This window comes from Impatiens glandulifera, chromosome 4, assembly GCF_907164915.1.
Source record: "Impatiens glandulifera chromosome 4, dImpGla2.1, whole genome shotgun sequence".
NCBI lineage: Eukaryota > Viridiplantae > Streptophyta > Magnoliopsida > Ericales > Balsaminaceae > Impatiens > Impatiens glandulifera.
In genome coordinates this window covers 36422946-36438913 of record NC_061865.1, presented here as the reverse complement: position 1 = coordinate 36438913, position 15968 = coordinate 36422946, and the positions used below count along the sequence as shown (strand labels likewise).

The 15968-nt window shown below is 36.8% G+C and overlaps 1 protein-coding gene across 1 annotated transcript; it reads left to right on the top strand.

The window, feature by feature from the left end:
- Positions 1-8682: 8682 nt before the first annotated feature.
- On the top strand, positions 8683-15689 carry LOC124936404 (pentatricopeptide repeat-containing protein At3g18110, chloroplastic). Its single transcript, XM_047476903.1, has 4 exons — positions 8683-12312; positions 12402-12602; positions 13297-13387; positions 14788-15689. The coding sequence occupies exons 1-4, from the start codon at positions 8717-8719 to the stop codon at positions 15307-15309; spliced, it is 4410 nt and encodes a 1469-aa protein (XP_047332859.1). The 5' UTR covers positions 8683-8716; the 3' UTR covers positions 15310-15689.
- Positions 15690-15968: the final 279 nt, after the last annotated feature.

Genomic DNA, 15968 nt, shown 5'->3' with positions numbered 1-15968 from the left:
AAGAAGGAGAATGAGGAAGAGGAAGACAAGGATGAGGAAGATTTTGAGGTGAATGTGAAAGATTTGGATAAGGTGAATGTGTGTATTGAGAATATATTGAATGATGATAAATTTGAGGTATTTCTTGCATTTGGTGCATTTCTATTATATGGTCTAATTAAAGACTTTTGTTTTTTTTTGGTAGGATGGGGAGAAAGACAATGATGGGCTTGTGGAGGAGAATAAAAAATGACGATGTGTGTATTGAGGATTTGTTGATTCATGATAATATTGAGGTATGTATTTCTTGTATTTGGTGCATTTCTTGCATTTTGTGCATTTCTATTATATGGTCTAATTAAAGACTTTTTTTTGTAGGATGGGGAGAAAGACAATGATGGGCTTGTGGAGGAGAACAAAAATGATGATGTGTGTATTGAGGATTTGTTGATTCATGATAATATTGCGGTATGTATTTCTTGCATTTGGTGCATTTCTTACATTTGGTACATTTCTTGAATTTAGTGCATTTCTTGCATTTGGTGCATTTCTTGCATTTGGTGCATTTCTTGCATTTGGTGCATTTCTCGCAGTTGGTGTATTTCTTGCATTTAGTGCATTTCTTGCATTTGGTGCATTTCTCGCAGTTGGTCTAATTAAAGCATTTTGTGTTTTTTTTAGGATGGGCTAGTGGAGAAAGACAATGTTTGGATTATTGAGGAAGCTGATGTGCTTGATGGCAAATCCAATGATGGGAATGTTGAGGAAGATCATGTGCTTGATGGGAAATCCAACGATGGGATTGTTGAGGAAGTTGATGTTCTTGTGGAAGAGAAGGTGGAGGATATTGAGGTATGTATTTTGCATTTGGTACATTTCTTGCATTTGGTGCATTTGGTGCATTTCTTGAATTTGGTGCATTTCTTGCATTTGGTGCATTTGGTGCATTTCTTGCATTTGGTGCATTTCTCGCAGTTGGTCTAATTAAAGCATTTTGTGTTTTTTTGTAGGATGGGCTAGTGGAGAAAGACAATGATGGGAATGTTGAGGTGGAGGAGAAGGTGGAGGATATTGAGGTATGTATTTTGCATTTCTTGCATTTGGACTATTTCTCGTAGTTGGCCTATTTCTCGCGTTTGGCCAAATTCAATGATTTCTTTGTAGGTAGGTGGACGATGATTTCATTGTGCAGAAGAGGAAGAAGAAGGTGGTGAAGAATAAGGTGGACGATGATTTCATTGTGCCGAAGAATGAAGAAAAGGTACAGAATAAGGTGTTGAAAAAGGGTAAGAAGGTGGTGCAGAAGGGGAAGAAGGTGGTGCAGAAGAAGGTGGACGATCATTTCGTTGTGGAGAAAAAGGAAGAGCAGAAGAAGGACAAGCAGATAGAGGAGGATGTGGTGGAATTAGAAGATGCATCCCACATCGCATTTAAGAGAAAGAGGACTAGGTCAAGAGCTCTACTTAGTCCCTACAGCGTCCCTCGTCCAAGACAAAAATTGGTGAAGGATCCAATGATTGTTGATCCTGTGTCGAAGTGTAATCTGAAACTGAAGCAAGAGTTCATGAAAGAGTTGGCAAAAGGAGTTGCATTTAAAATGCTCCACCTATGTGATGGCACTGTAGGCCATGAATTCTTCAATACAATTCTGAGGACACATAGGTGGCTAACTGATGTGGAGATGAATGTCGGATGTTCTCTGCTAAGAGCAAGAGCATTCACCTACCCTAAGACGTACCTGCCGGATTTCACCGTCTTAGATTGTCAGTTTGTCCCTTTGATTGCATCATACTATGACGATTTTGTTGCTGACTCGGCTGATCCTTCTAAATCAGGAGGTCATATTTTCGATGAAGCCATTTACCACTACTATTGGGGTAGAGAAGATAAACATATGCTCAAATGGAGCATTGTTGATGACATTTACTTCCCCCTCAACCTCGACCTCAAACACTGGGTACTGTGTGTTCTTCGATTGCAAAAATGGAGAATTAATGTTTATGCTTGCGATCAGACAATTTTCAATGCCGAGGATTTTGGAAAATTCATGATACCCATTTTTGAAATGTTGTCGGCCTTCATTCAGTAAGTAATGTCTGAATTTGAAATGGCCAGGTATCCTAACATGACAAATGAGACTTTAAGATTTCAGAGAATCCCACATCCAGAAGTACCAAAAGCAGCATGAAGTGGGGACTGTGGCGTTTTTGTATGAATGTATATAGAGTACTTGACTGTTAAACTTGGTCTAGAAAATTGCATATCAGATAAGATGAAATTATATAGAGAAAAGTGGGCAGTTAAGTTGTTCCACCAGATTTTAGAGCCATGAAGTTGTAATATGTTTAACATTATGTGTAATACTAAATATTTTTGTTGTAACATAAGTTATGGTGTATTTCTCGCAGTTGGTATATTTCTCATTTTTTCTTGCATTTGGTGCATTTCTTGCAGTTGATATATTTCTCGCAGTTGGTATATTTCTTGCATTTGGTGCATTTCTCGCAGTTGGTATATTTCTCACGGTTGGTATATTTCTCGCAGTTGATGGATTTCTCGCTATTGGTGGATTTCTCGCGGTTGGTGGATTTCTCGTTGTTGGTGGATTTCTTGATGTTGGTTGATTTCTTGCATTTGGCCTGTTTATCGCAGTTGGTGTAGATTTCCCCTATATTTCAACACATAAGAATCTGTAATGACAACACAATAACAGATCATTGTAGAAGTTTCCATATACCTGTTTGTTTCACTACTAAGCTATCAGACAACATTGGCTAATAAAAACTAATATTGAATCAAGACACACACAAAAACAGAAATAATGATACTTGATAAACTTACACACAAAAACTATTCAAACACAAAAACTTGGATAAACTGAAATGGGACATAATAATGATACTGGAATGTATTCACACACAATTATTCATAAGACAAAAACCATTGACAATATTCATAAGACAAAACCATTGACAATATTCATAAGACAAAATCAACATTTGTTCAAGCAAGAGATGATGGCGGCTGAGCTGATGGTTGCTGAGATAATTCTCTTGCAGCTCTTGTGGTAGAGGGTGCAGGCATCACTGATTTGCATGTTGCCATGTTATGACCTTGACCACCACATGAGCTACATCTTCTCGTTACCTTACGAATTTCACCTTGGGATGACCTACGCTTTGTTTGAGGCCGCCCTTTCTTAACCTTAACAGGTGGTTTAAGGCACACTCGTTGCTTGATATGTTCTGGAATATCCCAATAATCTTCATGACAAACTGGATAGCATGTCTCTGCATATGCATTGATCCACAAATCAGTTGAGTAATACCTGAAAGATAACAATTGAACATGTGAGCAATTGGTTAGTTAGTTAGATAGATTAAAGAGAAAATAAAGTAACCTTGAGCAGAACTCATAGGCATCCAATCTATGGGTACGGGCAGTAGCCAGGGCATGAGTGCAAGAAAGACCAGATACATTAAATACCCTACAACTACAACTCAATCCTTTCAAGTCAACTTTAAAATCAGATTCACCGTCATGCACATAAAACTCGAATCGGTTAAGTGGATGGACGTTATATAATATGGCCTTCTCAACTTGATCACGTAAGAACTTTTCATAATAATGAGTTAAACGTTCCTTGTGATTGGACTCTTTTTCTCTTCTAATATTAAACCAATCTTGTATTGTGAATCTTAAATAATCAGCTAAAATTGATATGGGATACTTTCTAGCTTCCCTGCTTTGACTATTAAAGCTCTCAGCGTAATTTCTTGTCATTTGATTGTATCGTTTACTAGGGAAAAAGGCACGACTCCATCTCTCAAACCCAATATCTACCGAATACATGAGAATACGAGGGTCCTTAGCATTGATCTTGTCAAAATGCTGATTAAACTTCAAGATTGTGTATGCTTGAGAAGCCATACCAAACTCGGTGTGGCAGTGATCTGTTTTGAATTTGGCCATAATATTCATCTTGATATGATATGTGCACGCACTGTGGTCAGCTTCTGGAAAAACAGCACACAAGACATTGGCGATGCTTGGATGTCTATCGGATACGAAGACGAGATCATCAACTAATCCAATTGCATCTCTAAGTTTTTGCATGAAATAAGTTCAAGAGTTGTTATTCTCTGAATCAACGCTAAATGCAATAGGATAGAGTTGTTCATTTGCATCTAATGTTATCGCCACCAATAGCTGACCTCCAACCTTGTGCTTAAGAAAACTGGCATCGACGCATAATACCGGACGACAACAGTTTTTGAAACCCCTAATTGAGCAGCCTAGGGACATGAACATATACCTGAAATGACCGTGCTCATCCGTCTAGATGTCTGTTATGGTACCCGGATTCTTCTTCTCCAACATGTACAGGTATGATGGCAATTTATCATAGGAATCTTCTATAGTTCCTCGCACCGCCATTAGGGCCTTTTCTCTAGACCTCCAAGCCTTATTATAAGACATCTTTATTCCATAAGTTCTTTGTATGTCTTCCATTATTTTCTTGGGCATGTGGTCATGGTAATGGTCCATGTACTTGCTCTTCATGCATTCCCCAAAAACCCATGTCAGTGTTTGCCTTTGATTCTCTTCCCTCGTCACAATTGAACATGTATGATCTTTTACAAATTTACGAATCTCAAACATCTCCGAGGATTTCCCTTTCACAGCACGCAATCTCCACTTGCAATTCTTATCCAAACATTTCACACACCAAAGTTCTTTTTTTGACTTCGCCATTTTGAATTCAAAATGATTAGCCATCACATATTTATGTAACCTTAGTTGAAGTTCTTTTTTATTCTCAAACAACGAACTGACTTCCAATCCGATTTCGCAAGTTAATGCATCATGTATAGGATTTTCACTACTTGGTATGTACTAGCAACTCAATCACCGCAGCTTGGTTGGGTACGAGCAACAACATTGTTTGGTTGTGTAATAGGAACCCAAGCACTGTTTGGATTGGTACTAGGAACCCAATGAGAACTACTAGGTTGGGTAATAGGAACACAATCATCATCCGCCTCATTCAGACGCAAACATGGTTCATCTTTAATGTCATTTTCAGTTTCAAAGAAAACCTCACATTGGTTCGGGAATATGTTAGGATCATCAATTTATGGAACCACTACACTTTCTTGAGTTTGGTTTGTTGGATGTAGTCACTTCTCTACTAAGGATACACACAATGGAGTGCGGTTGTGGACTGAAACTACTTCATGTAAAAAGAACTCCACATCCACATCTTTTTTATATCAGTTATATAAGAAAATTTGACATTCATGCCAGGAGCATTATACTTGGCTTGAAGCAATAAATCATATCTAGATTTTTCAACATCGGTAGCAGAATAAATAAGATCAACTAATTGAGCATAAGTAGAATTTTGGGGAACAATCATATCGTTGTTTGACTTTGCAGAAAAATGAGTAACATCATCTGTAGTTTTCCACTCTCCATCAAAGTAAAGAAGTACTTGAGCTGCAATTGAAAACAGTTCAACAACATTACAAGTATTACTTCGGTTGTTGCTTTTGAAAGATGGTGTGAACCATAACCGATGAGGAGTTTACTGTTAGAGTTTCAGGAAATCCAATGCAAAAACTTTTCCATAAGTTTGCTTCAATGAATCTAATGGGATAGGATCCCCCTATCCAATAGGTTCATTAAAGCAAACTTGTGGACAATTCTTGTCACATTGTATCTCCATGAAACATACCAGCAAACTCCTCTTCAATGAGTATTTCTCGTGAGTGAGAAACAATACGCGTGAGTGAGTGACAACCTAAAATACGGGTAAAATCTAGTATAACATAGTATTGATTCACATTCATTCAGGAGTTATCGAATACAACCTAGCTATACTATAATATAACCAACCTAGTGTTCATAATCACTAAAAAACATAAAATAAACATACCCATTTTTTAGAACGAAGAGTAGTGGGTCACGAATTCAAACAGAGAGGTTGTGGTCGTTGTCGTCGTCAGCTGCTGCTCGTGGTCGTGGTCGTGGTCTTCATGGGAGTAGGGTTTGAGAGTCAAGTCGGGGTGGGGAAAGTGAGAGAAAAGGAAATTCGTGAATCGTGAATCGAGTTTTATTTTAAATTAGGGCAAAAAAGTTATATATACGATGAAAGACGAGAAGTACCATTCACGCATTTAATCTAAAATGCGTGAGTTGATTAACGTGTTTTAGATAAAATGCGCGAATAGCACTTCTCGTAAATTGAAAAACGAGAAGTGTCATTCACGCGTTTCATCTAAACACGTGAATCAACTCACGAATATTGTAATATGTTTAATATTCGTGAGTTATGTTGTAAACCGCGTGAGTTGATGATACACAATATGCGTGTGTTAGATTGTTCTTAATATGCATGAGTTATGATACTACATTCTACAACATAACTCACGCATATTACAACATACGTGAGTTATGTTGTAGTATGGTGTATCATCAAATCGATTAACTCACCTAAATTACAAGAAAACCAACACATGTAATAACCCTCCATTACATCCACTAACGCATATGACAATAACTAAGGCGTATTGTAATAAATCAACAAACCATAAATAGAAGAATATTCAGTATTACATAAATAATGATGATAAACCATAATATTCAGTATTGTTAACAAAAGTCTAACAAGGAGAAATTAAGTAAGCATATGCTGCAAATCACAAGCAACAATAGATTCAAGTAACCTTGTGTGAGGAACAACATGTTCATCCAATATTAATGACACATCAGCCACTATCTCAAATAGCCAATTGTCGAGAAAAACATCAAAATCATTTTCCATTGGTCGATTCCTGCTATCTATCTCCAAATATACTATTACAGTTTTTTCGTCCCTTGGCTCAGCAAATGGATTATCCATTTCTTTAGTGCTACCTCATCCATCAATTATTAACTCTATGAGATCTTGTTTGTAAGATGGGAAGAAATTCCCTACAAAAATAAAAATATAATTGTTGAACAGTTTCAAAAGCTGAAAAACAAACAAACAAAACAGTTTCAGTTATCAAGCAAGATAATGAAAGTACACAGAGGAGGAATCATACCAAACTTACATTGCTCCAAAGTCTCCCAGCTCTAGGACCACCTTGGGCCCCAAGATTATCTTGCTTAACCTCATACAGTTCCTCATCAACATAGTTTTTGGTTTTCAATAATGCTTTTATCCCTACACAAAAACAATTTTAATTTAACAGAACATATGTATGAAACAAATCGTGTTAAGAGAGACTCACAATCAATTGTAATGACCCATCTCCCGTTCAATATTGCCTTCATTAGTTTTAGAGTTCGGCCGCATGCACCATTAACATCAGTGTAAGCTATAAGATGAGTAACATTATCTCTCCACTTCATAGACACCCTTGCACCAAAAGTGCGAACAAATTGCACTATCAATAACTACGTCAAAAAATAATATTGTGGTCATTACATTCAAAACTAGATAATATGGACATAGTAGAGAGAATAGTACATTATCTTCACAAGATAATTGATTGGGACATAAGGTCATAACAGTGTTTGTTGCCTGCATATTATAAAAAAAATGAGTTTTGTTATTAAATTCGAACGATTTCATCACATTATCTTAACTAGGGTTTGTGAAAAAACATAAATATGAACATTTCAATTCAACATAACGACCATTTTATTAAACGAACTAGGGTTTAAGGTTTGTGGTTTCCTAACTAGGATTTTATTGTACGTACCATTTTGTTGAACGAACGGAGCAACCCGATTGTGGTGGCGGTCGTGGCAGCTCCTGATCTTGAACGAACGGAGCGTCGTGCCAAAGGGGCGGGAGGGAGGGATAGGGTTTCGGGAGTTGGAGAGTAGACTCGTCGAGAGGCGAGAGGCGGAAATAGTTTTTTAGAAAATTAGGGCAAAAAAGTTATGTATACGATGAAAGACGAGAAATATCATTCACGCGTTTCATCTAAAATGCGTGAATTGATAAACGCTTTTTAGATGAAATGCGTGAATGATACTTCTCGTAAATTGAAAAACGAGAAGTGTCATTCACGTGTTTCATCTGAAACGCGTTAATCAACTCACACATTTTAGATGAAAATGCGTGAATGACATTTCTCGTAAATGAACGTAAAATTAGGCGCGCGAGGGTATTTCAGACTTTTCGTCGGAGAAAATGGCCATTTTTGCCAACTTGATGAAACGTGGGCCTTTTTTGGAATTACACATGCTATAAACATGGGCCATTTCATCAAATTTCCCTTTCCACCAACACCATTTATCATTTTATTTATTTATAACCATTTATCTTTTTATTTATTTATAACTATTTTGATTTATTTAAAATTGTCTTATATTTAATAATTAATATGACATGGATTATAAATGAAATATGACTTTAATTTTGCACAATAAATTAAAAAAAATATTTTTTTAAATCATTTTTATGCTTGAAATTATTTAAAAAAAATTATAAATTGATTATATAAAATATCTAAAAAAACATACAATTTGAATAAAACATTTCATTCAATAAAATAGGATGTCTAGTTCAAATAAGCATGCTTTAAAATTTTTAATTAATAATAAATTAACTTAATTTTATTTCTAAAGTATATATTCAAAACAATAATAGGTCTTAAGATTTGTTATTTATGTTTACAAACTAAACCAGTGGTAAGCTTTTCAGTCTTTCTCTCCCGCTCTCTCTTTTTCTGTCACGGATATGCAGAGCTTGGTATGCTCGGGACTCGTGGGTATATCTATTCCACTAAAATCAAACGGAAGAAGGTCGTCTAGCAATGTAAGTCGAAAAACTGCTCTTCAGTCTCCTGTTATTTCCTTATTAATCTGCTCTTCCTCAACCTCAAATTCTACTGTAACCGAGTCAGAAAGTACAAACAAGTTCAACTATAGCAGGGCAACTCCGTCGGTCAGATGGCCTCACCTTAAGCTAAACGATAATCAAACTCATTCACATATTTCCCCCAATTTCAATCATGTGGATTCCACTCCACTGAATAAACGTGATGAAAAGGAAAAAGAGGAGATTGAGATTGAGATTGAAATTGAGGATGAGGATACCACGGATTCTTTGGAAGTGAACGACGAAAACCTAGAACGGTTAGGTAGGCCGAGTAGGACTAGGGCGAAGAAATTGACGAAATTGGCTCTTAAGAGGGCGAAAGATTGGCGCCAGAGGGTTAGCTTGCTGACCCACAAAATATTGCAATTGAAACCAGGTCAGTTTGTAGCTGATGTTTTAGATGAGAAAATTGTGCAAATGACTCCTACTGATTACTGTTTCGTTGTGAAATCGGTTGGGCAATCTTCTTGGACACGATCTCTCGAGGTCTATGAGTGGCTAAATCTCCGGCAATGGTATTCTCCCAATGCTCGGATGCTAGCCACCATACTTTCTGTCCTTGGCAAGGCCAATCAAGAGGCTTTAGCAGTTGAACTCTTTACTAGGGCAGAATCTACAGTTGGAAACACTGTCCAAGTCTATAATGCCATGATGGGTGTTTACGCTAGAAACGGTAAATTCAGCAAAGTCAAAGAGCTCTTAGATGTAATGAAGGAGAGAGGGTCTGAACCTGACCTTGTAAGTATGAACACTTTGATAAACGCACGTCTCAAGTCATCTCCAATAACCGAAAACCTAGGTGTTGAGCTTCTAGATGAAGTGAGGAAATCGGGTCTCAAACCCGATACAATCTCTTACAACACACTCATCAGTGCTTGTTCACGTGAATCCAACTTACAGGAGGCTATAAAAGTTTATGCCGACATGGAGGCATGTAAATGTCAACCCGATTTATGGACATATAATGCCATGATCTCTGTTTTCGGAAGATGTCGACTCCCCAGAAAGGCTGAACATCTTTTCAATGAATTAAAGTCGAAAGGCTTTATTCCTGATGCAGTGACGTACAATTCATTGCTTTTTGCCTTTGCGAGAGAAGGCGATGTGAAAAAAGTTGGAGAAATTTGTGAAAAAATGGTGGAAAATGGATTTGGAAAGGATGAGATGACTTATAACACGATCATCCATATGCATGGAAGAAACGGGGATCATGATTTGGGTTTAGAAATCTACGAAGAAATGAAGTCGTCTGGACGGAATCCTGATGTTGTGACTTATACGGTTCTGATTGATTCTCTTGGGAAGGCTGATAAGATGAGAGAAGCTACTAAAGTGTTTGAGGAGATGATTGATATCGGTTTACAGCCTACTTTGAAGACATATAGTGCATTGATTTGTGGATATGCGAAATCTGGAATGCGCTTAGAGGCTGAAGAGACGTTTCATTGTATGGTAAGATCGGGAATTAGACCAGATCACATAGCATACTCGATAATGCTTGATATTCATTTGAGGTCTGACGATGCTAAAAAGGCAATATCTTTATATCGGGAAATGGTTATAAACGGTTTCGCACCCGATGAAAGCCTTTATGGAGCTTTATTTCGAGTTCTCAAGAAGAATAATCGAGAGGAAGATGTTGAAAGAGTTGTTAATGATCTTGAAGAACTAAACTTGAATCCACAAATCATTTCATGTATCTTGGTTAAAGGAGAATGCTATGATCATGCAGGAAAGATGTTGAGAAAAGCGGTTGGCCTAGGCTATGAAATGGATCGCGAAAACCTCTTGTCTATTTTAAGTTCATATAGTACTCCAGAAAGGTACTCAGAAGCGTTGGATTTGCTAAATTTTCTGAAGGAACGGGAATCGACTTCCCGACAGTTGATTATTGAGGCTACGATTGTTATTCACTGCAAGGCACGTCAGATAAACGCTGCATTGGATGAATACTTCAGCACAAACAATCCGATTCTCTTCCGTTCGAGTTCCTCAATGTATGAATTCCTTATCAAGTGCTGCCGTGAGAACAAATTGCTTCCAGAAGCTTCTCAGTTATTTTCCGACATGAGATTCAATGGGATAGAACCTTCTAAGGATTTATATGAATGTATGGTGCTTGTTTATTGTGGAATGGGCCTTCCAGAGACGGCACACCATTTGGTTGACGAAGCAGAAAACATTGGCAATGTTTCTATTTACGTTGGCCTTATTGAAGCATATGGAAAGTTGAAACTTCTCGAGAAAGCAGAAAATTTAGTTAGTGTTCTTAGACGGAGACTCGGTTTGGTAGATAGGAAAGCTTGGAACGCACTAATAAACGCTTATGCTGAAAGTGGATTATACGAGAGAGCCAGGGCTGCTTTCAATACAATGATGAAAGACGGTCCTGCCCCTACTAATGACACCATTAATGGTCTTATACAGTCTTTGATTATCGACAAGAGATTAAACGAGATCTATGTATTGATTGAAGAATTGCAAGATATGGGTTTTAAGATTAGCAAGAGTTCAATTCTTTTAATGCTTGATGCGTTTGCTCGAGAAGGCAACATATTTGAAGTGAAGAAGGTATACGAAGGAATGAAGGCCTCTGGATATTTTCCTTCTATGCATCTTTACAGAGTCGTGATTGAGCTTTTCTGTAGAGGAAAACGAGTGAAAGACGTTGAAGCTATGGTTGTTGAATTGTTGGAGTTAGGATTCAAACCCGACCTTTCGATCTGGAACTCCATGCTTAAATTATATACCGAAATTGAAGATTTCAAGACAACTATCTGTGTATATCAGAAGATTCTAGAAGATGGACATAAACCTGATGAAGAAACCTACAACACTCTGATATTGATGTACTGTAGGGATTGTAGACCTGCTGAAGGTTTGGCTTTGGTGTATGAAATGAAGAAACAAGGGTTGGAACCGAAACTCGACACGTACAAAAGCTTACTTGCGGCATTTGACAAGCAGAAAGATGTGGAACAAGTGGAAGAGCTTTTCGAGAGGCTGCGATCAGAAGGGTACAAACTTGATCGCTCATTTTATCATATAATGATGAAGACATATAGAAGCACTGGTAATTATTCAAAAGCCGAAAAGATGCTTATCTCGATGAAAGAAGAAGGAGTGGAGCCGACCCTAGCTACCATGCATTTGCTTATGGTCTCTTATGGAAGCTCTGGAAAACCAGCTGAAGCTGAGAAAGTGCTCAACAATTTGAAGTTAACTGATGCGGATATTATGTTGCCATATACTTCAGTCATTGATGCTTATCTCAAGAATGGGGATTATCAAATCGGCATCCAAAAGCTTCAAGAGATGAGAGCGGATGGTAGTCTAGAGCCTGACCATCGAATATGGACTTGCTTTATAAGGGCTGCGAGTTTGGTCGAGAAAACAAGTGAAGCTCTAGTTCTTCTAAATGCTATTGCAGATGCTGGATTTGATCTTCCACTCAGGTAGTCAATCTTGTCTTTTTCTAGTGCATTCATTGCTTATATGGATGAAAAATAACTTATATTTTTTTTTTTGTATGTTGATTGAGAAGGCTTCTGACAGAGAAACCTGATTTGTTGGTTCAAGAAGTGGATTGTTATATGGAGAAATTAGGGCCTTTAGTAGATAATGCAGCATTCAATTTTGTCAATGCTTTGGAAGATCTGTTATGGGCATTTGAACTCCGGGCCGCAGCTTCTTGGGTTCTTCAATTGGCAATAAGGAGAGGGATTTATCGTCATGATACATTCAGGTACTTTTACCTGTGTTTTATACATTCAACTGAAAATTAGAAAATGGTAACAAAGTTTATTTGTGCAGTTCTCCAACCCTCTAAGGGAAAAAGGAGCAGGTTTAGCCCTAAACATGTATATAACCCAAGACGAAGAAATGCAGCTGCCTGTTCATGTCTTAATTACGCCTCCTGAAACTGAGAGTGACATAAGTTGTAGAAACATCGTTCTCTTTCTTGGCTAGCCTGGCTTTTTCTGAGGCTTCAAGGTCAACTCATAAAAGTAAACTTTAATAGAACCCATCTAAACAAAGTGATTCAAAAGCTTCACTTGGCCAAACAGTTATTTAGTTTCCATCAAATCTAAGCTTATGTATTGTTGCAAGAGAAGAAGCTCTTGTAACAAAACCATTAAATGACTATATTAAGGTAATGGGATGTTATATATGGTTACACAACCAGGATAGCTAGAGGTTTGAGTCCCACTAAGAACACCTTAATTGAAGTTTATGCTCACAGCGGTGAAATATTGTACTAGACTCTTCTAGCGGAAGTTTTTGTTCTAAAAAATGAATTTTGTTATGGTTGTGTGAAACAAATATTAAAAGTATTCTCATGATGCCAAGTAAATTATTTCTTCATAACTTTAAGATTTGACATGCATAGTGGTCTCATGTTCTTATAATAGTATTACCAACTATTCTTATTGTTGCAGAGTTGCTGAAAAGGATTGGGGTGCTGATTTCAGAAAGTTCTCTGCTGGTGCGGCTCTTGTTGGTCTGACTTTGTGGCTTGACCATATGCAGGCAATACTACCTTTTTCCCTTTCTCCTTTCCTTTCTGCCTATTCTTAAAACTGACCCTTGCTGGAAACTTAACAAAACTCAAAGTGGAGATAATCTCTAAATTCAGGAATCCAGTTATATTTAATTTCTATGTGATTACCCTTAAAAATATTTGTGATATAAAAGGGGCACACCTCTACGGTTTATACAAGTAAAATGAGAAACCGGGATTCATAGAAGAAAAGAGACAAGAACTTGAGAATATTATAGTTAGGAAAGGAATAGCCTAAGCATGGGGGATAGATTATCTTGAGAAACTAGGGTTCATAGAAGAAAGGAGATGAGAACTAGAGAATTTTACAGTTGAGAAAGGAATAGTCTAAGCTTGAGTGAGAAATAGTGTTGAGAAACTAGGGTTCATAGAAGAAAGGGATGAGAATCGTAAAATATTATAGTTTAGAAAGGAATAATCTTGCGAAACTAGGTTCATAGAAGAAAGAAGATAAGACTTTTAGAAAGAAATATACTAAACTTGAGGGAGAATTAGTCTTGAGAAACTAGGGCTCATATGAGAAAGGAAATGAGAACAAGAGAATATTATAGTTGAGAAAGAAATAACCTGAGGGATAGTTTTGTCTTTCAACATATATATTTGATAACAAATGCCCTAAGCTATTTTCTCTCTTTATAATAGTAATCCTAACAACATCTAACTAATTATATTCTTCAACTGATAGACTTAAGGCAGTCCTACCATTCATTGAGGCCTATATCCATTACACCTTGGTGTATACCCTATCAATCTCTCTTTCTTCAATAATTCCCACAAATTTTGACTTACAGGTTTCTCTTTATTTTTGTTATTATAAGCCTAGATTAGTGAGCCCATTTGAAAACACTGTTTTAGTAACATAGATTGATTTGTAGCCGAGTTTCACAAAAAAAAGAGTAAATTTATTATGAGAAACAAATACAAAACCATTTGGTATTTCTTGATACTTGTCCAACAGATTGGTGTCTCGTGGGAAGCGAACTCCTTGGATAGGCTTAGTATATTCTTGATTGCTTGCAAAAGCTATAGAAGTAGGATGAGAAGGCGAAAGGAAGGCTATAACTTTTTTTCTTTTAACATATGTTAAGAATGGACACTTGGGAGCTCATGAGCTAGAGATTTGTTCATCCATATTTTGGGCAAAAGTACATTTTTTGGTAATTTGAATTCTGTAACGGGATCTTGTGTTAGCCTCCTCCGAAAAGAGAAAAAAAAACCTAGTTTTTCTTGCTTTGATTAGCATCTCCTTACATTTTCTATATGAGTGGATCTCAGAAGACATTTTACTAATATGATTAGTCTCTGAGAAGGGGACATTTTGCTTATGTGATTAGTTAGTCCTTGACATTTGTCCCAAACTATTTTGCAGGACGCATCTCTGAGAGGCATTCCACAGTCTCCAAAATCTGTTGTACTAATTACTGGTAATTCAGAATACAATGGAGTTTCATTGAATAGCACACTGAAGGCATACCTTTGGGAAATGGGTTCACCATTTCTCCCCTGCAAAACACGAACTGGTCTCCTTATTGCAAAAGCACACTCCCTTAGGATGTGGCTAAAAGACTCGCCATATTGTTTGGACCTGGAGCTTAAAAACAATCCTTCTCTCCCCAAATTGAACTCGATGCGCTTACTTGAAGGGTGTTTCATTAGACGTGGTTTCATTCATGCTTTTAATGACATAAGTGAGAAGCTTGGGCAAATAAGGCCGAAGAAATTTGCAAGATTGGCTCTAATGACTGATGAGGAAAGAGATAGAGTTATTCAGGCTGAGTTGACAGGTAGGCAAGAAAAATTGTTAAAGTTAGAGAAATCTACATTGATAGAGAAGAAGAGAAGAGTTGGGAAAAGAAAATTTGTTAGAAGATTAACAGCTCAAAAAACGTGAAGTGGTTTTGTCAACAAATCCTTCACATTGTTTTTGCGGAAATGGAGGCTATGTCTCAAAGACGTAGCTTGAATATCCCAGAAGAAAAACAGAAAAATCTGATCCTTGATCACCCCTCCTACAGAGGATCCCTATTCATGATTGACATTGTCATTCATGTTTGTGATTAAAAGACCCAGCTAAAAATGCATAATGCTGAGACAAATACATTCAATGTAAATATGGGTGAAGATGTTCAAGCAAAGTCAAGTTTGGTCAGGTAAAGCTATCATATTGTACATATTCTTTATTCATTTGTATTATAATGGTCCCTTTTAGAAATACATGGATACAAAAATTTATAATGCTTATGAATGAGATTATGTTTGGAAATTGTTTCTCATCTAGATTTAGACAGGATCAGAAAACAGAAATTATAATTGAGCCTTTTAAGCCTAATTCATTGTCATCAAACCGCTCCAAAGTTAGGTTTATTCTTATTTATATGATATCTGATATCATTTGAATAGAGAACTATAATCTTATATGTTTTTAACCTTCTTCAAAGAATTGATGTGGGAAAAAATGGGTTTTACAAATACATGATTTGCTTATTAAAAACACTAATGCAATTAAGAAATCTATAGTTTTTTACAATTGATAAATTATTTATAATGGAT